The 24050-nt window shown below is 42.8% G+C and overlaps 1 protein-coding gene across 1 annotated transcript; it reads right to left on the bottom strand.

The window, feature by feature from the left end:
* Positions 1-6583: 6583 nt before the first annotated feature.
* Positions 6584-11041, bottom strand: LOC307215063 (vitelline membrane outer layer protein 1-like; the record flags this gene model as incomplete). The annotated part of the gene is made up of 3 exons (XM_079974226.1): positions 6584-7071; positions 9018-9121; positions 10871-11041. 3 exons carry the CDS (start codon positions 11039-11041, stop codon positions 6777-6779), a joined length of 570 nt encoding a protein of 189 aa, XP_079830352.1. The 3' UTR covers positions 6584-6776.
* Between the last annotated feature and the right edge of the window lie 13009 nt (positions 11042-24050).

Raw genomic sequence — 24050 nt, forward strand, 5'->3', positions numbered from 1 at the left:
TGGAATGCCGGTTGATAAGGGGACGACTGCGAGAGTGCTGGAACCCAGCCAAAGTCAATCAGGCAGGATCAGAGAAGGAAGTAGTCTGTCAACCAGGAAGAGGTTAGAGCTGACCCAATCTCTCCTAAGGGGCAGGCTATTACATAGGAAACAAAACAAATGATGCAAGGTCCAAAGATTCAATATCTTCTGTAGAACCCAGAAACAGACTTCAGAAGGGTCATCTTGATTGATTATGCCAGAGGCTATGTTACAGGCTATCTGTTTGTTTTTGCAATAATTCCTCCTTTTTAATTAACGACACTTACTGTGCTATCAAGCCAGGAACTTGGACGCATAACAGTGGGTGTGACACGCAAATGCTCCCCATGCTCCTCCCAGGGCTGGAAAGGGGCTAGTTTGCTAGTAAAACGGAATTATTGTGTTGTGAAACAATGCATGTCTCAAAAGTTTGTCACCCACATGAAAAGTTTGGAAAGCTGTGCCCTAAACACTTAAAATATTTGAGTGCCCCCTGTGACGTTACCATATATGAGGGAGTTCTGGGAGTTAGTTCGTTGGGAGTTGTGGGTGGGTGGGTGGTTGGTTTGAGTGGGTTGGCTGGTTGGGAAAGGCAGTTGGTAATAGAGAGACAGTTAGGGCAGTTGGTCCTTGAGTGTGGGGTGGTAGCAGAGATAGAGAGAGGAACATCAGACTAAGAAAGTAAGGAGGAACACTGTTTGGAATGCTGTAATAGTTTTGTTTTAAGTCTGAAATAAAATACACTCTTCTTTATGAATTGAAAAGCTGACTGAGACTGAAGTGATTTTACCAGGGAGGACCTGGTTGGTGGCAGCAGATTAGTGGTGTACGGGTCAATAGTCTGTGAGATGACCGGGGGCTCCTTATGAATGCCACAAAATTGGTGGTGGTGCAGCGGTGGGATAACAACCGTACCTGCATTGTGATTCCCTGCTTGTCAGGGATTGGACTCAAGAGGGTGAGATGGAGGAGGAGTAGTGGTGGAGATCACACACGCACCTTTCTCCTGCAGCATCAGGAGAAGGGGAGGCAGCACTGAATTACAGCAGGGCTTTGAGGAGTCTGGGAAATCACAGCTCAGAGATAGACGAACAAAAGAGTTTTTTAAAAAAAAATATTTATTAAAAATTTTAAGGGTTACAAAAAACAAAAGCAAAAGTAATAACACCATATTAAACAAAAACAAAACAACACATCACAACAAGAAAAGAGAAAAAGAAAACAAACACAAAAACAAAAACAAAAAACACAACTAATCTTCCCAACTTATCTTTCATTTGCTTGTTTCCTTGACCTCCTCACACCTCCCTTTTTTGTATTCTAATTCGATTAACTATTTCAGCAAATCCTTTCCATCTTTTCCAATTTTTGTTCTGTATTTTATCTCAATATAATGTAACTTTACTTTCCCTCCTTTCACCAATTTTTTTAACCTTATTTTAACATTAATACTAAAATACTTATATATGCTTAACTCCTTATAACATTTCTGCTAAATCCATAAAATATCAATCCACCATTTTTCTATCACTCATTAATTTTGCGATATTTCTATATAAAAACTTTAAATTTTCCAATCTTCTTCCATCAACTCCTCTCCCTGGTTTCGGATTCTGCCAGTCCTTTCCGTCAATTCCATATAGTCCATCAACCTGGAGATCTTATGTCTGAGGCTCTTAACTCTTTTCCAAGTCCCTTCTGCAGATCTTCTTCATATTCTTTAATGCTAGAGAGTAAATCTCGAGAGAACTCCATCCTAACATTACTTTTATTCCTTCTGGACAGTTCAGCCAAATTTCCATAGTTGAAGCTAGAGTCTATACAGTGTTTCAGGACTTATTTCAAGATTCCTCCAAATCCAAAGGCCCCCAAAACTTCAATCTCCTTCAAATCCAAGTCCATGTCCCAAAAGTCAATTAATCCCTGGATAGAGAGATCTTTCCAACTTTCCTTCTTCAGTCCAAGCCGGGATCCAATCCTCAAAATCTGGCTTTTTCTAGATTCAATCATAAAAGGCCTCAATTTATAGTCCTCAATTTGCTTCTGTAGAACTAAGGATCCCGCTTGTGTTATTTTAGGTTCAAAAACAACGACTTTCTCCTTTTCCTCGACCATTTGTTCTGCCAAGGTAGGTTCCTGTGCCAGATCCTGAATTATTTCTGTGTTGGTGCTCGCTTTTTGTCTCATATTGGTCACTTTCTGTTCCAAATTATCAGTTTTAAAAGTCATGTCATCCATCTTTTTATGAATCTCTTCCAGCAAATAGTTTGTCTTACATAATGCAGTCAAAATAACTTCTCCTATCAACATTTTGAATAGTCCAAAGTCAATCTCTGGTTCTCAGAATCCTTATCTTGCAGCTGGAGACCTCCCAGTTACACTCCTATAACAATTTCAAAGGCTCCCTCTAGAGGGAAACAGTCTCTTTTTAAAAAAAAAATATTTATTATAGTTTCACAAATTATATAAAAACAAAACAATAATACAAACAATACACAATACACAAACAAAAAACAAGTATAATTTCAATCCCTTGTTTTCTTAAACTTACTTCCCCAACCTCCTCATGCCTCCCCTTTCTGTATCCCAATTTAATTATTAATTCAGCAAATCCTCTCCCTTAGTTTTCAATTAATTTCTAACCTTTCTTTTCTTTTTACATAACCATTTCAGCTGAAAACCGCTTAATTTCTAAACCAACGTCATTCTAACATTCATTAATTTTGCAATGTTTCCTAAGATAATCCTTAAATGTCTTTCAATCTTCTTCCGCCGTCTCTCTTCCCTGGTCTCGGATTCTGCCGGTCATTTCTGCCAGTCCCATATAGTCTATCACCTTCATCTACCATTCTTCCAAGGTGAGTAGATCTTGTGTCTTCCAATGCTTTGCGATGAGAATTCTTGCTGCTGTTGTAGCATACATAAAAAATGTTCTATCCTTCTTTGGCACCAATTGGCCGACCATGCCCAGGAGAAAGGCCTCTGGTTTCTTCAGGAAGGTATATTTAAATACCTTTTTCATTTCATTATATATCATTTCCCAGAAAGCCTTAATCCTTGGGCACGTCCACCAAAGGTGAAAGAATGTACCTTCATTTTCTTTACATTTCCAACATTTATTATCAGACAAGTGGTAAATTTTTGCAAGCTTGACTGGTGTCATGTACCACCTATAAATCATTTTCATGATATTCTCTCTTAGGGCATTACATGCCGTAAATTTCATACCGGTGGTCCACAACTGTTCCCAGTCAGCAAACATAATGTTATGACCAATATCTTGAGCCCACTTAATCATAGCTGATTTAACCGTTTCATCCTGCGTATTCCATTTCAACAGCAAGTTATACATTCTTGATAATATTTTAGCATTGGGTTCTAACAGTTCTGTTTCCAATTTTGATTTTTCCACCTGGAAGACAATTTTCCTGTCCAATTTGTAAGTCTCCATTATTTGGTGATAATGGAGCCAGTCTCGCACTTTATCTTTTAATTTCTCGAAACTCTGCAATTTCAATTTATCCCCTTCTTGTTCCAGTATTTCCCAATATTTCGGCCATTTGGACTCCATATTGAGTCTTTTCACTGCCTTCGCCTCCATTGGCGACAACCACCTTGGAGTTTTATTTTCCAGCAAATCTTTATATTTAATCCAGACATTATACAATGCTTTTCTGACAATATGATTTTTTAAAGCTTTGTGAGCTTTAACCTTGTCATACCATAAATATGCATGCCACCCAAAAATATTGTTAAAACCTTCTAAATCCAAAATGTCTGTGTTCTCAAGAAGCAGCCAATCTTTCAACCAGCAGAATGCTGCTGATTCATAGTAAAGTTTAAGGTCTGGCAGGGCAAATTCACCCCTTTCCTTTGCATCAGTTAATATCTTAAATTTTATTCTGGGCTTCTTGCCCTGCCAGACAAATTTAGAAATATCTTTCTGCCACTTCTTGAAACAGTCCATCTTGTCCACAATTTGCAATGTTTGAAACAAAAACAACATTCTAGGCAATACATTCATCTTTATAATAGAGGGGAACAGTCTCCACTTGTATCAGTTCTTTCAAGCACAACTCAAGCAATAAACATAGTTTCGATTTTCAGTTACTTTTTCCTCCATTTTAAATACAGAAGAGGACAATGGAAACAGTATCTTGCTCTTATTTTAGCTAGCTGTCAAATCCGTTCTGTCAATAAACTTTCCCCAAGCGACATCTGGCAGCCCTTTCCCAGGTTCAGAGCTGTGGTAATTTGATCTTCCCCTCACTCCTGCAGGCTTACTAAATTAAAAAAAAAATTCCCCTCTTCACCTGCTTCCAAGGGGGGTTTTGTATTTTTAACCGATGGAGATTTAATCCTTTATCAAAAGCTTTCAAAGACTTTAGCTTGTAACGTCTTTGCTTCAGTCTATTTACAAAAGCGGAAGGCGGACTTCCTGCTTATGACCTTCCCGCTTTCGGCGCCAAATTAAGGTACTTAAAGGTCCAATTTTCCGTTCTACTCACGGGTAGTTGTTTAAAATCCAATTGTCCACAGGAAAAAAGTCAGCGCTCTCCAGCAACGGCAATGCGGCTTCACTCCGTGAAAGAAGCAGTCGATTCAAAGCACCGCACCGCTCACCCCACGTCGCTCCGGATCCCCAAAACAGGGTTTCCCCGCGAGTAGGGGAGGCGCAAAAGGTGCCAGCCAAATCCAGGTTCACAGGCTTCTTCCGCCTGTGATTTCAGTGGGTCTCCGCCTTCGCCGTGGCGGTCAGACCCTATTTTCCACGGAGTAAGTTCCTCCCGATCGGAGGAGCTCAGCCATTGCCGGAGGCGCCAACCCAGAAGTCCGATAGATGAACAAAAGAGTTGGGCAGTGTTAGAAGAAGGGGTGGGGACTGTAGCAGGGCAGCCAGATGACATGCTGTCACTGGAGAGTATTTCTGATCCCCCTTCTCCCAGAACACAATGTTCGTTAAAAGTGCAGGAACAATGGAATCAGAGACATTTGACCACAAGTGGCCACAGTAAGGGAGGTGGGAGGAGGAGCCCAGTTTGGAGTAACTCCATATTGAGGCTTGTTGCTTTCTTTTGTCTCTTGCTATTAGGATTGACTAAAACTCATTTTAAAAGGACTCTACCTTCTTTCTTCTTTTTTTTTAAAAAAATAATTTTTATTAACTGGCCAATCACATCAAATTAAATCACATCATATAAATTCCGAATTACAAAGCCAAATTTTTAAATTTTGTTGGGGGAACCCATACTTCAAGATCCAAAGGGGAATTCAAATCATCTTCTTATTACTGCGTTAATGTCCAAATCAGTCCCAATCAGTCCAAACAAAGTTCATAATTCTATCCAGTCTTATCTTGGTGTTGCCACATCATATCTTGTTCGTATAATTTCTCTTTTTCCTTTACGATCTCTTCTGTTAGTCTCCTTAAGCCGATAGCAAGTATAATAATCCTGTGTGGATTTCCCGTTCCTCCACTAAGTCCAGATGGTTTCCATATATCTCCTTTGTAGATAACATCACTTTTTCCATCGTAAATTTTGGCATTTGTCGCTCTTAAGTCCCACCGAGGAGTTGATTCACGATATGTAAACAGCTCTATTTCTCTCTTTCTCCTCCCAGACCCAAGAGCTCCCACAATGCCTCACAAAATGGCGATGGTATTTTTTTCTAAGTGCGACACTCCAAAACTCTTAGCTTTCCAGCTTCATCTTGAAACATTGCTTTGGATCGAAAGTTTATCTCCACACAGCCTTAAATCCACAGCTTAAGTCCTTAATTTCTGACTCATTAGGGGAGGGGATTCTTGTTAAATCACATAAAAAGGTAGAGGCAGGTTTTCCCCCCCTCCCCCCTCAGTCATTTATCATACGGTATCTTCACGTTCTTCTCGTATTTTATTGTTGTCTTGTTATCAGAGATCTCTTCTGTCAGCAGTATTTACTCCCCATTTTCCTTGATGTATGTGCAATTAATCACGTCCGAATTGTTTCTTTTAAAGATCATTGCAACCAGCGGCGCGAATCGGGGACGGCGTCGAGGAGTGCCGAAAATCCCACAGGAGGGCTTTGTGCCTAGTGCCCCCACCCCCACAAATTCGGGGGTGGTATAGGGCACAGCAGGCAAGGGCCGCCCCCCCCCATAATCCTGGGGGGGGTTAAGGAGGCTAATTACCCCCATCATAGCCTCCAAATTACCTTGTGTGGGTCGGAGAGATGTTATTGTCAGCCATCTTCCGATGCGCCACCTAGTGGCCCCCCTACCTTCTTTCTTCTGCTCTTGTTGCAACCAGGGGAGGAATAGCTTTCCCGAAGTCTTGACAGAGCCATGACACTGCTTTCCACTCCCACAAAAAAACAAGCTCAGTTCTAGGCCCCCAAAAAAGAAACCCCAAAATGTCAATGTGGGGCTAAGGAACCCCTCTTGGTGCTAGACAAAAGCATTTTTATTTACCCAGGTTTTGGCTCTTGATTTGGAGGGTAACCAGTTATGCCTGTGGCCTCTTTTTGAGTCAAGTCTCGGGGCCAACAGAAAGGATTCAGACTGATTCAGCACACTTTGTTTGTTAATCAACACTTCCATAGTTGTGCCCCTTCTTGAATATTTTTCATTGCTTCTCATCCAGAAGTGATAGGTGTAGAATTCTGATCAAAAGAATCATGCACAATTCTGAAGACAATATTTAATTGTCGTTAACCTTCACGACTACCAAAAAGTAGCAGAGATACGCTATAAAGGGCGGAGGTACATTGGGTTCAATCACAGCAGAAGAACTTCACATCATTAAGTGCTGTGTCATCGCCCTTGCCTTGGAGACCCTCCACCTTTGTCTGGATCCCACAGATATAACCAGAGGAGCAGCGATTGCTCCATGGGCCAAAATTACCCCAGTTAAGTCCCTGGCCCATCAGCCCAGTTCCGTCTTGACAGGTGAACTGGATGTTGTTGGCGGCTGTATCGTCACCATTGCCCTGGTATCCTTCCACTCTCAGAGAGTAAGAGATCAGATTGCTTTGAGGGCAATACTGAATCCCTGTCCAGGTTCCCCACCTGCCAAAAAAGACACTGGTGTTAGTTAGTAACACATGGGGAGCCTTCTGCTTACACCTAAATGGATCAGCTCCATGTGAATATTCCAAGAGGATGCCCCCAATGTCTCAAGGGCTAGGGCTCTGCATTGTTGCATCCAAAGTTTCACAAAGCAATTGCCTCTGCCCCTCCTTTCTGCCCCAACACTCCCTTCTCCCAGTGAGGGCAGAAGCAGTTCTCCAGGAACCCAGAAGCAGGTATTGTTGCTGTCTGAGTCTGTGAAACAGTTAATTGTCACTTTAATGTATCATTTCCAATAAATACTGCTCAACACAGCCTAAGATCTTCTGGGCCGGAAATAGTCCAGAACAATTATTTGTTTACTGGAAAAGAGGAGAGAGTCTCAAAAAGCACACCATTATCCATTTATTGGGGCTCAACTTGTTTTGAGCTAGAGAGAACTCTTCTGAGGCATAGTGCCTTCCTGTTTTATTGGTTTTAGGTTTTGTTTTATGTTTTAAGGATATATTGTTTGGCGTTTTAGACTGTATACTGCTTAGAACTTTTTGAAATGTTGGGGATTGTAAATATTAAATAAACAAATATCTGGTCCCTCCCGACTGGAATATGGTGTTTTCTGAATAAAATACTTGTTTCTTTAACAGACTTGGAGTTTCCATTTATCTCTATTTGTTTCTTGGCTTCCATGAGGCAGAGACAGATCCAGGTTTAGTCTTGGGTAAAATGTTTGCCTTCTTAAGTCTCATCACTGCCCTCTCACTTAGCTGCTTCTCTGAGTCCAACACCTGTGGCAGACCAAGAGGGAGAGGGCAAGATAACCAGAGGATGCTGTTCCCTGTCCTTCCTCCTGTCCCTTGCTCAAAGAGATCCAGTGAACTTGTAAAGATAGCAAGAAGTACCGTATTTTTTGCACCATAACACTCACTCTTTTCCTCCTAGAAAGTAAAGGGAAATGTCTCTGTGTGTTATGGAGCAAATGCCTATGGATGGCAGGGGGATCTGCTGTAGTCGTGAGCAGAGGATCCATGGTTCCCCTTCCTTCCCTCCTCCATGGCTCACTTTGAAACAGCAAAATAGCAGAAGAGCCGCTGAGTGGGGAGGAGAGAGGGACTGAGAGCCCGCTTGCTTTAAAGGAGCAAAGCGGGAGAGGAGAGGAGCCGCTTACACGAGTGTAAGCAGCTCCTGTCCGGTTGGCTCCTTTAAAGCAAGCAGGCTCTCTGTCCCTCTCTCCTCCCCACTCAGCTCGCTACATAGCAGCAAAGTTTTTCAGTGACCCGGGGAGGAGGGAGAGAAGCAGAGCCTGCTTGCTTCTCCTCTTATACCCCTCTTCTGCATTATTAACAGCATCCTTCTCCACCCACCGCACGCGTGTTCCTTGTCCCTTGAGTGCTTTTCCTTCCCTCCTCACTTAAAACGTGGTTACAAAGCACGAATCCACATGGATCCTCAGGATTTTTGCACTAGGTCACCCCAAATTCACCATCAGATCACGTAGCATGTCCATGGCTACAGCTTGCACCAAAAACATCACGCACCCACTGTTTCGTTTAGAATATTTTTTTTCTTGTTTTCTTCCTCTAAAAACTATGTGCGTGTTATGGTCGGGTGCGTGTTATAGAGCAAAAAATACGGTAGTTGCAGCTAAATAAGAAAGCTTAAGGAATCTGTACTGGGTCCCCTATTGGGATACAGGGATTGGCAAGTGACCAACAGTGCCAACCTCTAAAACCAGGCCTGCTATCAATTTTGGGGTCCTGCAAAGTTGAGTTGGAAGCCAGCAAAAGGCTAGAGTTGGTGCCCTTTGAGAGGTCAGAAAAAGCAAGGCAAACCCTATGGTTTCTTTGTGCTGGTCTAACCTAGCAAAACAAATTTCAGTTCAGCCCCTCCCACCAACACCTTCCCAAAAATTGCAACCAAAAGGAAATGAAATCAAGAGAGATGCTCACGGCCCGCTTGCAGACTCAATTACTGAACTGTCAGTGCAGTGCAGACGAATTCCATTTAGGGCTGTATCATCATCCTTGACACCACCACCTTGGGGTGGCTCTACCTAGTGGGAAACGAGACGAAGAGGCTGAGTTAAATCTGAGGATAAACCAAGGATTGCAAAAATCAAAGTCAAAAGTAAATCATGAATTCAATGAGATCTAAGTTCAATTAACGTGACATGGATGCAACAGTTTTCAGCTAGAATTGTCCATTCTCTTAAGTCTCTTAAGACACAAGAGTCATCTAGTTCAACTGCCTGCAATGCAGCGATCATTTGCCCAACATGGGGCTTGAACCCACAACCCTGAGATTAAGAGCCTCATGCCCAACCAATTGAGCTATCACACCAGCCATACAGCCCCTGTGAAACTCAATTAAATTTCCTTGAAATTATCATCAACAAAAAAAAAATTAAGCATTCAGAATGTTGCAAGTTGCTGTCCTGAAGTATAAAACATACTTCAGGAAACTATGAAGACGTTTAAAAAAACCACACTGGAATTTAAATAGTTTAATTCATGTTTCATTCTCCTGGCAATTATGGGGATCACTTTCATGTGCAGATTTTTGCATTAACTCAATCAGCTTGGTTAAACCAAATTAGTTGATTCCAAGCACTGCCTTTCCCCCACAGCCAAAATTAGTTAAAGGTCCTGTGCTCTTCTTTACAACTTTTCCGCTGCTTGCCGGGGAACTCAGTCGGGATATCCTTCACCTTGAACAAGAATCATGCTAATAGATCTGAAAGATAAACGCACCATGCAAACCAAAACATGACATTGCTGCAAAACAATTGTTCTGTATGTGTGTGAGAGTATGTATTTCTTGTTGCTTATTTTTGAATTGCACAATGCAATTCTTTGTGGGTGGGCGATGAAACACACTGCATTCAGCCGTAATTATCAACCTTGAGTGATGTTTTTTTTGAAGACTGGCAATCACTTCCCATACTGCAGGCTTCCCAACTTTGATCCCTCTCAGATGTTTTGGATGATAACACCCATCATCCCAGACCATTTGTCATGCTGGCTGGGGTTGATGGGAGATGGAGTCCAACATATCTGGAGATATGTTGGACAACATCCTACATGTAAGCAGTCCCACCAAACAGAGCCGGCCCAGTCATTAGGCAGGGTGAGGCTGCTCCTTCAGGTGCCAGAAACCCCCCATGTAGCATGCCCAAGGGTGCCCCACCTCCCTTGCTGTCTCCACTATCAGCAGAGAAGCACCACAACCATTGGCACCAATTTTGAGCAAGACCACATACATTTGGGGCAAGATCTCACCCCAAATTGGCATAATCTTGCCCCCATAACACCAATGGCTGGGAGTACAGTGGCAGCAAAGCAGGCGGTGTTCGCTGGAGTAGTTAGGTCATGGTGGTAGTGACAGCAGAAGTTGGGCAAAGAGGATCTTCCCCTTTTGCCTCAAGCAGTGAAACAGGATGCACTGCCCTACCACCAAATAATCTGCCCGCATACCAGGGCTTTTTTTCAGCCAGAACGTGCCAGAACTCAGTTCCGGCAGCTCTCAAGTGGGCACTATTGCCATTCTAAGAGAAATAGACACCTTTTTCTAGAAAAACAGCACTGCTGCATAAGTTGCTAATATATTTCACTCGGCGGCCCAAATTACCATCTGGCTCCTCAACCTCTTATTGTCCATATTTTAGACAAGGCAGAGGACTATTGGACTTAAGAGTCTATCAGTTCCCTATTGTTTCCCCTTCTTCAGAAGGTGTTCAGAAAGAAGGGGAGGGAGGAACTTCAAAGTGAGCCGATGGTGACAGCAACCCTGGAGGAAACCTTACCTTCAGTGAGAAGCCATGAGCATATCCCTGAGGGCAAATCTGGATTACCCCCCAGGTCCCCCAAGATCCTCCATTTGTCACAGAAAGGACGGAATTAAAGTCTCGGGCTTCCACAAGCCCAAGGAGGCAGCAGAGGATCAAGAAGAACGCAGGTGAGGCAGTGAGATCCATGATATCTCTGCTCTGAAGCTAGTTGAAAGAAAGCAGCCTTGGGAATTTATAGCTCAGAGGTCTGAGCCGGATCATACCCTGAGACAATGAAATATTTTCAAAACTTGTAAAAGGTAAAAGAAGACCACCAGTAGGTGCATTTGCATTGAATGTGCATTACGTTTCAATAGTGACTACGGCATTAAGGAAGCAGTTTGATTCTGCTAAACCTCTTGGAGCTGCAAGGGTTTTTTTGGCTGGAACTGGTCTGAGGCAAAGTAAACCAGAAGAAAATGAATCATAGAATAGAATCATAGAATCATAGAGTTGGAAGAGACCACAAGGGCCATCGAGTCCAACCCCCTGCCAAGCAGGAAACACCATCAGAGCACTCCTGACATATGGTTGTCAAGCCGCTGCTTAAAGACCTCCAAAGAAGGAGACTCCACCACACTCCTTGGCAGCAAATTCCACTGTCAAACAGCTCTTACTGTCAGGAAGTTCTTCCTAATGTTTAGGTGGAATCTTTTTTCTTGTAGTTTGGAACCATTGCTCCGTGTCCGCTTCTCTGGAGCAGCAGAAAACAACCTTTCTCCCTCCTCTATGTGACATCCTTTTATATATTTGAACATGGCTATCATATCACCCCTTAACCTCCTCTTCTCCAGGCTAAACATGCCCAGCTCCCTTAGCCGTTCCTCATAAGGCATCGTTTCCAGGCCTTTGACCATTTTGGTTGCCCTCCTCTGGACACGTACCAGTTTGTCAGTGTCCTTCTTGAACTGTGGTGCCCAGAACTGGACACAGTACTCCAGGTGAGGTCTGACCAGAGCAGAATATAGTGGCACTATTACTTCCCTTGATCTAGATGCTATACTCCTATTGATGCAGCCCAGAATTGCATTAGCTTTTTTAGCTGCCGCGTCACACTGTTGGCTCATCTCAAGTTTGCGGTCAACCAAGACTCCTAGATCCTTTTCACATGTACTGCTCTCAAGCCAGGTGTCACCCATCTTGTATTTGTGCCTCTCATATATTTTTTTGCCCAAGTGCAATACTTTACATTTCTCCCTGTTAAAATTCATCTTGTTTGTTTTGGCCCAGTTCTCTAATCTGTCAAGGTCGTTTTGAAGTGTGATCCTGTCCTCTGGGGTGTTAGCCACCCCTCCCAGTTTGGTGTCATCTGCAAATTTGATCAGGATGCCCTTGAGTCCATCATCCAAGTCGTTGATAAAGATGTTGAATAAGACCGGGCCCAAGACAGAACCCTGTGGCACCCCACTAGTCACTCTTCTCCAGGATGAAGAGGAACCATTGATGAGCACCCTTTGGGTTCGGTCAGTCAGCCAGTTACAAATCCACTGAGTGGTAGCATAGTCAAGTCCACATTTTACCAGCTTCTTTACAAGAATATCATGGGGCACCTTGTCAAATGCCTTGCTGAAATCAAGGTAGACTACATCCACTGCGTTCCCTTCATCTACCAGGCTTGTAATTCTGTCAAAAAACGAGATCAGGTTAGTCTGACATGACTTATTTTTCAGAAATCCATGCTGACTATTGGTGATCACAGTATTCCTTTCTAGGTGCTCACAGACTGTTTGCTTAATGATCTGCTCCAGAATCTTCCCTGGTATTGATGTCAGACTGACTGGGCGGTAATTATTTGGGTCCTCTCTTTTCCCCTTTTTGAAAATAGGGACAACATTTGCCCTCCTCCAGTCTGCCGGGACTTCGCCTGTTCTCCAGGAATTCTCAAAGATGACTGCCAGTGGTTCTGAGATCACATCTGCCAGTTCTTTTAATACTCTTGGATGCAGTTCATCTGGCCCTGGAGACTTGAATACATCTAAACTAGCCAAGTATTCTTGTACTATCTCCTTAGTTATTCTGGGCTGTGTTTCCTCTGCTGAATCATTTGCTCCAAATTCTTCAGGTTGGGAATTGTTTTCTTTATCGGAGAAGACTGAGGCAAAGAAGGCATTGAGGAGTTCAGCCCTTTCTGTGTCCCCTGTTTGCATTTCACCATCTTCTCCTCTGAGTGACCCCACTGTTTCTTTGTTCTTCCTTTTGCTACGAACATACCCATAAAAGCCTTTTTTGTTGCTTTTAACCTCTCTAGCAAGCCTGAGTTCATTCTGTGCTTTAGCTTTTCTGACTTTGTGTCTACATGTGCTGGCTAATTGTTTGAATTCCTCTTTGGTGGTTTCCCCCCTTTTCCATTTTTTGTACACATCCTTTTTTAATCTTAACTCAGTTAAAAGTTCTTTAGATAGCCACCCTGGCTTCTTTAGGCACCTTCCATGTTTCCGTCTCATTGGTATTGCCTGAAGTTGTGCTTTTACTATCTCCCTCTTAACAAACTCCCAGCCATCATGAACTCCCTTTCCCTTTAGTATTACTGTCCATGGGATCTTACCCAGCACTTCCCTAAGTTTTATGAAGTTGGCTTTCTTAAAGTCAAGAAATTGAGTCCTAGTATGCTTGGCTGCTCCTTTCTGCTGTATAGTAAACTTCAGAAGAGCATGATCACTCGCACCTAATGATCCTTCCACTTCTACCCCACTAACCAGGTCATCAACATTGGTTAGGACCAGATCTAAAATGGCTGTTCCTCTTGTTGCTTCTCCCACTTTCTGGACAACAAAGTTGTCTGCAAGGCCAGTGAGGAATCTGTTTGACCTTATGCTCTTGGGTGAGTTTGACATCCAGCAAATATCCGGGTAATTGAAGTCCCCCATTACTACTATCTCCCTTCCTTTTGCATGCTTGGCCATCTGTTCCAGGAAGGCATCATCTATGTCCTCCGTTTGGCTTGGGGATCTATAGTAAACTCCCACAATGAGGTCCCTGTTATTCTTCTCTCCCTTAATTTTGACCCAAATGCTCTCACTTTGGCTTTGAGGTTCTAAATCTTGGATCTCTTCACAGGTATACACATCCCTGACATATAACGCCACTCCTCCTCCTTTCTTGTCTGGTCTGTTTCTCTGAAATAGATTGTATCCCTCCATTATTACATTCCAGTTGTGGGACTTATCCCACCAGGTTTCAGTGATGCCTATTATGTCATATTTAGTTTGCTGTACCAAGAGCTCAAGCTCATCTTGTTTATTTCCCATGCTTTGCGCATTAGTGTACAGACATTGAAGTCCATTAATCATTCCCCCGTGTCTCTTATTTAAGGATTTTTTCCTCCCACCACTAGGTCTGCGTGCTGTTTGCTCCATTTGGTCTATGACATTTGGATGATCATCTTCATCAATTGATAGACTCCTACCTTCAGGAGCACTGTCTCCCTCCCCCACATTAGTCGGTTTAAAGCCCTTCTGATGAGGTTTCTGAGATTTTTGGCAAAAACATTCCTCCCAACCGTTATGAGGTGCAGCCCATCGCTTGCCAGAAGTCCATGTTCAAGAAACTGCAGTCCGTGATCTAAGAATCCAAACCGTTCCTGTTTACACCATTTGCGAAGCCAGCTGTTCACTTCCACTATTTTTCCCTCTCTCCCTGGGCCACATCGTTCAACTGGGAGGACAGATGAGATGACAATTGTGCATTTAATTGCTTCAATTTCCTGCCCAGAGCCTCATAGTCTCTTTTGATCTTCTGGAGGCTATTGCTTGCAGTGTCATTGGTTCCCACATGAACCAAGAGGAAGGGGTATTTTTCTGTGGGTTTTATGATTCCTTGCAGTCGTTCAGTTACATCTTGGATCTTAGCCCCGGGGAGACAGCACACTTCCCAAGACATCTTGTCAGGCCCACATGACCTCTTGGTGGCATCGTGTTGCTCACTTGGGCATTATTATTCCGTAGAACTGCTATCAGAAGAATTTGGGGAAGTGAAAGGAGGAAGAAACTGTCACTAAAAGCTGAGGACAGGATGAGTGAAGCTCAAGCAGTGACTGCCGGACCTGGCCCTGTCGTAAACCATAGGTAAAAGGTAAAGGGACCCCTGACCATTAGGTCCAGTCGTGACTGACTCTGGGGTTGCGGCGCTCATCTCGCTTTATTGGCTGAGGGAGCTGGCGTACAGCTTCCAGGTCATGCAGCCAGCATGACTAAGCCGCTTCTGGAGAACCAGAGCAGCGCACGGAAACGCCGTTTACCTTCCCACCGGAGTGGTACCTATTTATCTACTTGCACTTTGACATGCTTTCGAACTGCTAGGCTGGCAGGAGCAGGGACCAAGCAACAGGAGCTCACCCCATCGCGGGGATTTGAACCGCGACCTTCTGATCGGCAAGTCCTAGGCTCTGGTTTAACCCACAGCGCCACCCGCGTCCCCTCATGAACCATACTGACCTACAATTCTTAGATGGAAGATGGTGAGGGTTAGGGTTAGGGTGAATCATGTGAATCATGTGCCACCCCACCCCACACCCCATCTGCTGCTCTCAAGGCCACCCTGTACCATCACCACTGCCATGGCCCTGACTGACTAAGCTGCTGTAGGACCACAAAGACTGTTGCTGGCCAGTGTGCCTCTGGAATCTGCTGTCTGCAATGTGGCCGCACAGCAGGCTCACTGACTCCAGTGGGCTGAGGTTTCTTTGCTTGAAGGGTGCCTGGCCCCCTCAGTGTCAGGAGACACTGCAGGTTTTGTGATGTCACACGCATCTCCCAATACCACGCAGGCTAGTGCAGTCTTCCAGTAGGCCACACCGGCATGCGCAATGTCGGGAGATGCTCCCCACTTTCTCCCTGATGCTTAGGTGTGTCATGTTTGTATGTGTAGGGATGTGTGTGTGTGTTTGCATGCATGCATGCACGTGCCTAAAGCTGGGATCTAACAAACAACAGAAATGTTTACACAATGTGAGTACACAAAGAGGGCATTGCTGCATACAATCAGCTACAAAAATGGAGTCCTGTTTATACTGAAAACAAAATACTTGCACCAAATGAAGGGAAATTGTGAATCTGACGTACGAAGCACTTTGTATTTACTCTTCCTTATAATTTTGAAGGAAAAATAACCAATCCACTTTAAATTATTTAATTGCAATGGTTCAGCAGCTGGTGGTTTTGTAGGGAACATGTGGAGTGTTTATTCCTTTGTTGTAAATTGTGCCTTATACATGTCTACTCAGAAGTAAGTCCCACCAAGTTCAATAGGGTAAGTTAGGATGAGCAGCTGTAATTTGCTCAAGTTGGCCATGCGAGCTTTATGGGAAAGCTGGGGTTCTTGGTTTAAGAGTTTCTTGGTATAAGAATTGGAAGGCTAAGAGCATGTAGAATTGCTTCCATATCATCACCTCCATCTCACTAAATTTCTTCCAACAGTTGGAGGCAGCCATGTTACCAAATACCAGTTGGTGGAAACCACAGAAGAGGAGTATGCTCTTGTGCTCATGTTTTGCTCCCTGGTTTCCCACAGGCATCTGGTTGGCCACTGTGAGAAGCAAATGCTGGACTAGATAGGCCATTGGCCTGATCCAACATACTATTCTTATATTTCTAAGTGGTGGCAGGGAATGGGGGATTCTGTAGCTCACCTCAAGTGCCAAAATGTATTAGTCTGGCCCTGAGAGGACAGTAAGGTGGCACAGTTGGGTTAGACCAGTAAGAGGTCCTTCTGAGTCACTGGGCCTTACAGCCATTGCCTGACCTAGTTGCCCTACCTGGAAGTATTTACAGTGTTAACTCGGGTTAAGAACTTAATTCGTTCCGGAGGTCCATTCTTAACCTGAAACTGTTCTTAACCTGAGGTACCGCTTTAGCTAATGGGGCCTCCCGCTGCCCCAGCACCGCTGCCGTGCGATTTCTGTTCTCATCCTGAAGCAAAGTTCTTAACCAGAGGTACTATTTCTGAGTTGGCGGAGTCTGTAACCTGAAGCATCTGTAACCTGAAGCATCTGTAACCTGAAGAACCTCTGTATATTTCGAAAGCTGGGTGATTAAAAAAAACTTGTAATAAATTGGTTATCAGGCTAGTTATACACTGCGTGTGGTTTTGCTCTCAGGATCCAGAGAAAAGGGGGTAAAGGTAGACAGCAAATAGTTTCTTAAGTAAATTTGGACTATTTGTAGTAGTTGTAGTAAAAGCAAACATAGCCTGTTTTTTTGTTAAGAAATTGCACATCCAACCGCTATAAATCTATCTATCTTTATTGAGTCCCCAAACCAGTTCCTGCCTTAGATGCCACAGTAAGCAGTAAACCATCCTCTGCAGGAGATCCAATAAGACCCTTCAGAGATATCATTGGAGCAAATAGCTCCTTGGGATCAGGTGTCTGATATAGGATATACAAAGTAAGTTGGATCTTCTGCAATAACAACTGTGAACACAACCACAGTTTTAAGAACCGTGTCGGTGGGGTGATATTGCCACCACCTTCTCATTAGTTACAATGGGAGGAAAATTCACTAGAGTTACATCTGCATCATACATTTAAAGCACACAGTGTTCTCTCAAAGACTACCAAATTTATTTTGGCATAAGTTTTCATGTACCAGAGTCTACTTTGTTCCGTTCATGAAGTGTTAGTCTCATTTATCAGATCTATAAACATGCAATAATAAAGGCTGCTGGTGTAATCATTGGGGTTAATGGCAATGAAATGGAAAAAGCACCATCTGTGACAATTCAAGTACACAGAATTATCACAGTAACCAGAAGCACCCTTCTCTTCTTGGTTTTATCTTTTCCTGGCACTGAAAATAAATTCAAGTTCTAAACGAGGGATAGGGAATGTGGCCTTCCAGATATTGCGGACTGCAACTCCCAACAGCCACAGCTGGCATGGTCAATGGTCAGAGGTGATAGGTACTGGAGACCAACAACATGTGGAGGGCTGCAGATTCTCCATCCCTGGTCTAGCCCTTCTCAGCTCTACTTCAGTGTGGAACCTTCCAAAGATGGAACCATACTCTGGAACCTTTTATCTAGCAGCAGTCTGTTTTGCAATGATTACATCCTTGAAATGGGTTTCAAAATGGATGCTATGTTGCACTTGCCAGGCCTATTCTAATTTTCTAATTCCTGATCTTCAGAAATCTCTCACCTTCTTTTTCTTGTATTTCAGTAGCGCATATATATATATATATATATATATATATATATATATATATCTTCATCTTGTTCTGTGTCACCATCACTCACTCATTCTCAGGTTGGCTGCACAGCACATAGATTTTGCTCTTAGCGTCTCTTCCCAATAACCTCAGTTCCATGATCCTTTCTGCTTCAGCGGGATCTCTGCTAGCACACCAAGTAGAAACCTGTAAATTCAGCCGGCATGACACATCTAATGACATCTGCTCTGCAGCTCCTGGCTGCCAGGGGGAAGGGTGTGGAGGAGAGAAAGTAGATGCTCTTTTTACAGAATCCACAGTACACCCAAATTGACTCCAGAATTGACCATTTTCATGCAATTTGTTCTTCTACTGCTAGAACTGCTGCCATGGCTGATGAAGGGCCAGTCTTCAATGTATCACTTTGGGAGAAGGCGTTCAACCTAGAGGTGAAGACTCAACTCCAGGGATTTCTGAATTATACTGGTTTTCAGTCCTGCAAACAGACTGAAATGGCCTTGGGGGATGATCTGCACCAGGAATGGTAGACAGTGCATGAGATCCCTGCCACTTCCACTGCACCACTCAGTGACCTTTAGATTTCATTAATTTTTTTGTGGGGAATAACACACACATTATAAAGAAGGGGAAAGAGTAGTCAAAAGGGCATTTGGCAGGGTTAGGAAGTGGAGTGAGCAAAGGCCAATTATTCGCACCTACTAGGTCATTCATCACGATATAACAAATTGGCTTAGCCAGCATCAATTCCTTTTGGTATCTGTACAGCTGACCACCTAAATTCCTCCAAGTATGCAAAACAAAACAAAAAATAGAAAGGGAAGTGTTTACCTGGTCCTGTTAATCTAGATTGTTTCTCACTAATATGTGTTTTGGAAGTCAGCCTTCTATGATAAGTGTCAGTTTTTCATCTTTTACTGGAAGTCACCAATTTCTTATGCGCGTGCTTTTTTATAATGCAATTTTTATTTTTTATTTTTTACGAATTGACTTCAAATTGAATAGTTACATTATTTCATATATTGACTTTCCACCCACAGTGTTTTTGCCCATACTGTTTTCTACTGCATTATATATTAAACTATTATCTATTACAGAAATCCATCTAATACTTGTCATTTTTCTACCACTACTCCTGTCTCGAATCCTGCCCGCGATTTCATTTGACTGTAGGGCTTTTTCAAATAGTCCAAAAAAAGTTCATTATTTTGATCTCTCATTATTTCTGTCAGTTTTGCCATTTCCACATAGTCCATAAGCCATTCCTCCTTCAATATCTTATTATGATAAGGCAGCTTTAGATGTACATACATATTTAAGAATTGTCTTGCTGAGCCAGAGATCAGGTTTGTCTAGCCTAGCAACCAATTTCTACCGGATTCCTGGTGTTTTATTGATGACCCTTAGCTGCGCAAGCTGCCTTGTAAATTCTCCATCAAAATTTTAAATCAAATAAATAAATCCTGAGAGTGACGGTGGTGGCAGCATAGGGAACTAGAGACCGGGAGAAAATCAATTCTGCTGACATTCAACAGGTGAACCTACCTGAATTGCATTTTCCAAAGCACTCCGAGAGCCACAATAGAACCATTCAAAATTCGCAGTTCTCAGAATTTTGCAATTAATGCAATGTGTCAAGGGATGTGCACGAAAATGCATATATCGGTGGAAATAGCATGCAGAAATGTCTTATATTTAGAGAAATAGCTGTATAAAAACATGCCTTTTAGGAGAAATTCACACTAAACTGCTGATGAATTTTCATGGGGACATTAAAAAAAAAATCTGAAATGTGGAGATCTGAACTTAACATTGGAAAAAGGAAAGGAAAGTAAAATGGACAGAATCACCTGCCTCTGTAGGGAACAGCTGAACACTTTCTGCACAACCTGGGGCTTCTCACATTACCTGAGCAGTGTGTAGGATGCCTGCACTGAAACATCTTCTGAATTGTAAAAGTAATGTGAGAAGGGGCCTGCGCTATCCAGTGCTGTCTGCCCTGCTATTTGCTAAAACTAACCTGACAGCAAATGATATCAGCGTTGCAATTAAATGTCACATTTAGCACTCCCTCTGCTATGCCATTAAGAATGTAAATGGTAATGGCATTAGAAACTCATGTATCGCATTGGAACACCAGCTGCCAGCTGTTTTGCTGCCACCTGCTTCCTCCTTTGTTTTCTGTGGTAAAGGGGCAGGGGGAGCTCTTATTTTACACGCAAATCACACCCTAGCAAAGTAAAAAACTGGACCTCTCTCTCCCATTTTGTTCCAGGAACTTAGAGAGACTGTGTCCAGTATGTAAGCTGAAAGACATCTCTTTTGAGGAATAAATAGGAGATTTAAATCTGATTCTGCAGCATCTTTGATAAGCCACATATTTTAACAAATGGCTGCTTTGAAAATAAAGATGTTAACTTAATTTCAGTGATATGCAAATTACACTGTGAAATGCTAGGTCTCTTCGGTGCTGCAGAAGCATCGCTTTCTGCAGTCAGCTGGAAGCAGAGCTAAATGCGGGCTCAACAAAAGATTTTGTATGGTGCTCTGTTAGCTTCATGACGAAGATCCTTTACTGAGATGCAAGTTCCCATTCAGCAAAGTTCCTCTGCAACTTTAATTAATTAATGTTCATAGGCATTCCATTATTGTCTCTGTTCACAATTTTGCACAATTTTGCAATTTTTCAAAATCCTGCAAACCCTCTTTGGCTAGACACCGTAAGCTTTGGCGATTTCACAAGGCTAGAGGTGAAATCTTTGCAACCTTGCTTGGAAAGACCCAAGACTCTTGAGATGCTGAATTCTGCATGCAGAAGAACATTCTGCACACTTTGTTGCTGTTCTGCCGCATAGTCCTCCATATGGGGGCTTCCACATAAGTCTTGGTGCATCGCTGAAAACATTGGTGCAATGTGTGATGAGATAAGGATGATACGAGGGAGGAGAATTTGAAACCTAGTAGCAGTGGGGAATCTGCGGCCCTCCAGATGTTGCTAGACACCAACTCCCATCAGCCCCAGCCAGCATGGTCAAGAGCATGGGAGCTGTAGTTCCACAATATATGAGGGGCAAAAGTTCTCAATCCCTGTGCTCATCTCATCCTCAGATATTCTAGAACAAACACAGAAACTATTAGGCTCTTCCTACCAGCTCCTGCCAACCTAGCAGTTTGAAGGCACATCAAAGTACAAGTAGATAAATAGGTACCGCTCCGGCGGGAAGGTAAACTGTGTTTCCGTGTGCTGCTCTGGTTCGCCAGAAGTGGCTTAGTCATGCTGGCCACATGACCTGGAAGCTGTACGCCGGCTCCCTCGGCCAATAAAGTGAGATGAGCGCCGCAACCCCAGAGTCGGCCACGACTGGACCTAATGGTCAGGGGTCCCTTTACCTTTACCTTACCAGCACATGAAACACTAATACATGGCACATCATAGGTTAAAAAAATTAAAAGCCAACTAGACAACGGTAATGGATAAAAATGTAAACTTTTCAAATCAGCATAAAATGCTGTCTTTAAAAAAAAATAATCATAAAAAATAACCACAGATTAAGGTTTAGTACATTTAACATTAGCAATTTCTATGTGAACCATGCCAGGGGAAAAAATAATAATATGCCAACTGAAACTGATAAATGTGCCAAAGAAATGCATTAGAAAATCGCTGGCGCTTGAAGGTTCTAATCTTGTCCATCTCCTTCAGCACAGCATGCTTAGATCTGGATTATGCAAAGCTCCTTCTTTTTTAAAAAAATACAAAAAACAGTTTTTCAGAAATGCATATGGAAAAGTCAAATTGCAGGATAACAGCAAAAATGTCTAGGTCTCACTACTCGCATTGGTTCCTCATAACAGAAACTTTAATAGTCGTTACTAGTGAGAGCAGTCCACAAATGCATATATAAAAACCTAAGTGGAATTAATATATTCGTCTAGTTCCGTCACTCAAGCCAAAATCAGGCATATTTCCATGTAGATTGCCTTGGAAATGAATATTAACGTGAAATATAGATGTTAATATTCATTTTCAAGGCAATCTAGATGGAAATACACCTGATTATAGTTTGAGTGACAACATGACTGAAATGTGAAAATTTTACTTTTATAATATTAAAGGCTTTCAAACTTATTCAGTCAAGGTGCTTGGGATTGGGCTGTGGCAATGCCCTGTGCAGAAGACCAGTCACTTCAGGAGGGTTAGGAGTAATCATTGCCAAAGAAGGTCCTAAGTGTGGCAGACTTAGGTGGGGGGGAGCGCAACTTTCTCATAGTATAAGGATTGCCAAGCTCCTTGAGCCCTGCAACCTATTCTATTGACTGCAAATTAATTTTTTAGTGTGGCAGCACTTAACAGACATTTTAGCTTATTGTTGATTTTAATTATTTTTGAATGCTTTATATATAAATTGTATATCCTCTATTTGACTGAGAAGTTGAGTAGCTTTGGCACACATAGACGGGTCCTTCACTTAACGTAGAATTAGATACAGTTAAAATCAGACATACTTAAATCATGACTAGCTCTCCACAGTTGTTCTTTAGTTAAAGGTTTGCCATTTTGAAAGAAATTTGCGATTCTAGGGAACTCTGTAAGCCTTCTCATGCGTGCCAATGCCCAATCCTAGCCCAGCAGTGTGACAAAGTGCCCCTGCTCCACAATCCAAACTGAGATCACACAAGGCACAAATAGCCAACATCAATGTAACTGTACCTAGGTGCTTCCATTTGCAAACAGTGTGTGTGTGTGTGTGTGTGTGAGAGAGAGAGAGAGAGAGAGAGAGAGAGAGAGAGAGAGTGTCTGTTGGGGGACTGTCTCGGATCATCCAGAGAATGGGATGTAGGCAAAGATTTCATTTGTGACCCCATACTCTCTCCTCCCATGGGACATTACCATAAAATGTAACTGTGCACTCAGTAACTGGGCAGTTTTTTCAGCTGAAGCAAGCAAATAGTGGTTGTTGCTGTTCTGGAGGGAATCTTCCTTTGCAAAGGAATCTGTGGTAAAGTAGGAGATTTTTAGTTCTTTCAGGAGCTGTTCGGCTCACTGCTAGCAGTTTAGAAATTGCCCCTGTGCTAGACACTATGTTTAAATGGGAACACCCAACAGTAGAGATCTCAACATCCTTCAAAGTCACTGTGTAGGGATGAAACACTTGTCTCTGCTTCAAGACCCCAATCAGATATCTTGGAAAACAACCACAGTTATCTCCTCATATTTGAGCTCCCTGAAATTGTGAAGTGTCCTAAACACTGAGTCCTTCAAGCAGTAACATTCAAAATAGATGATGGTACTTCAGGGGAGGTCATCAGAGTGAGATCGCTGGCCCAGGGCTCTATGTGCCCTTTCAAAATCGCCAAAGGAGAGAGAAATGTTCAGATCCAAGCCATTAAAACTCTAAAAAGATGGCCATGTCTACCCTTACTTTTCCTCTGGGACGCCCCCCCCCCCCCGTGCCATTCAAAAAATCTTCCTACGCTCATGGTTTGAATATTCCTCAAGCTTCAGTAACAGCGGTCACCGTTTTTAATAGCGCAAGCTCAGTCTGATTACCTATCACTAAGGTCTTACCCTCACTACCAGTTTTGTAATGCCTGCCAACTGAGTGATGAGTATCTGGAGTTCAGCCATCCAGTCACCCTGAAGAGCTTCCCTCATTTTTGCAACGTACTTGTTCTCAGTCAGAGCATTACTCAATTTCATGCCTCACAGTACCATAGAGGTGCCATGCACCATTTTGACAGCTTCCCCTCAACTGCCATCTTGGAGATATTGTTGTCAGTTTCGGGCTCTATATCGAGTCTTAGCAAACTTGCATGAGATTCTCAGGTCTGTTGAAGCATCACCTTAGTAAGCTTATATCATTATTTCTCAATTATTATTATTATTATTTATTAAATTTCTATACTGCCAGTCATCCGAGGATCACAGGGTGGTTTACAATATAGAAATAAAAAATACATAGCATAGAAAAGCACAGGATAGTTTCAGAAAG

This window comes from Podarcis cretensis (genome assembly GCF_951804945.1).
Source record: "Podarcis cretensis genome assembly, chromosome: 4".
Taxonomy (NCBI): Eukaryota; Metazoa; Chordata; class Lepidosauria; order Squamata; family Lacertidae; genus Podarcis; species Podarcis cretensis.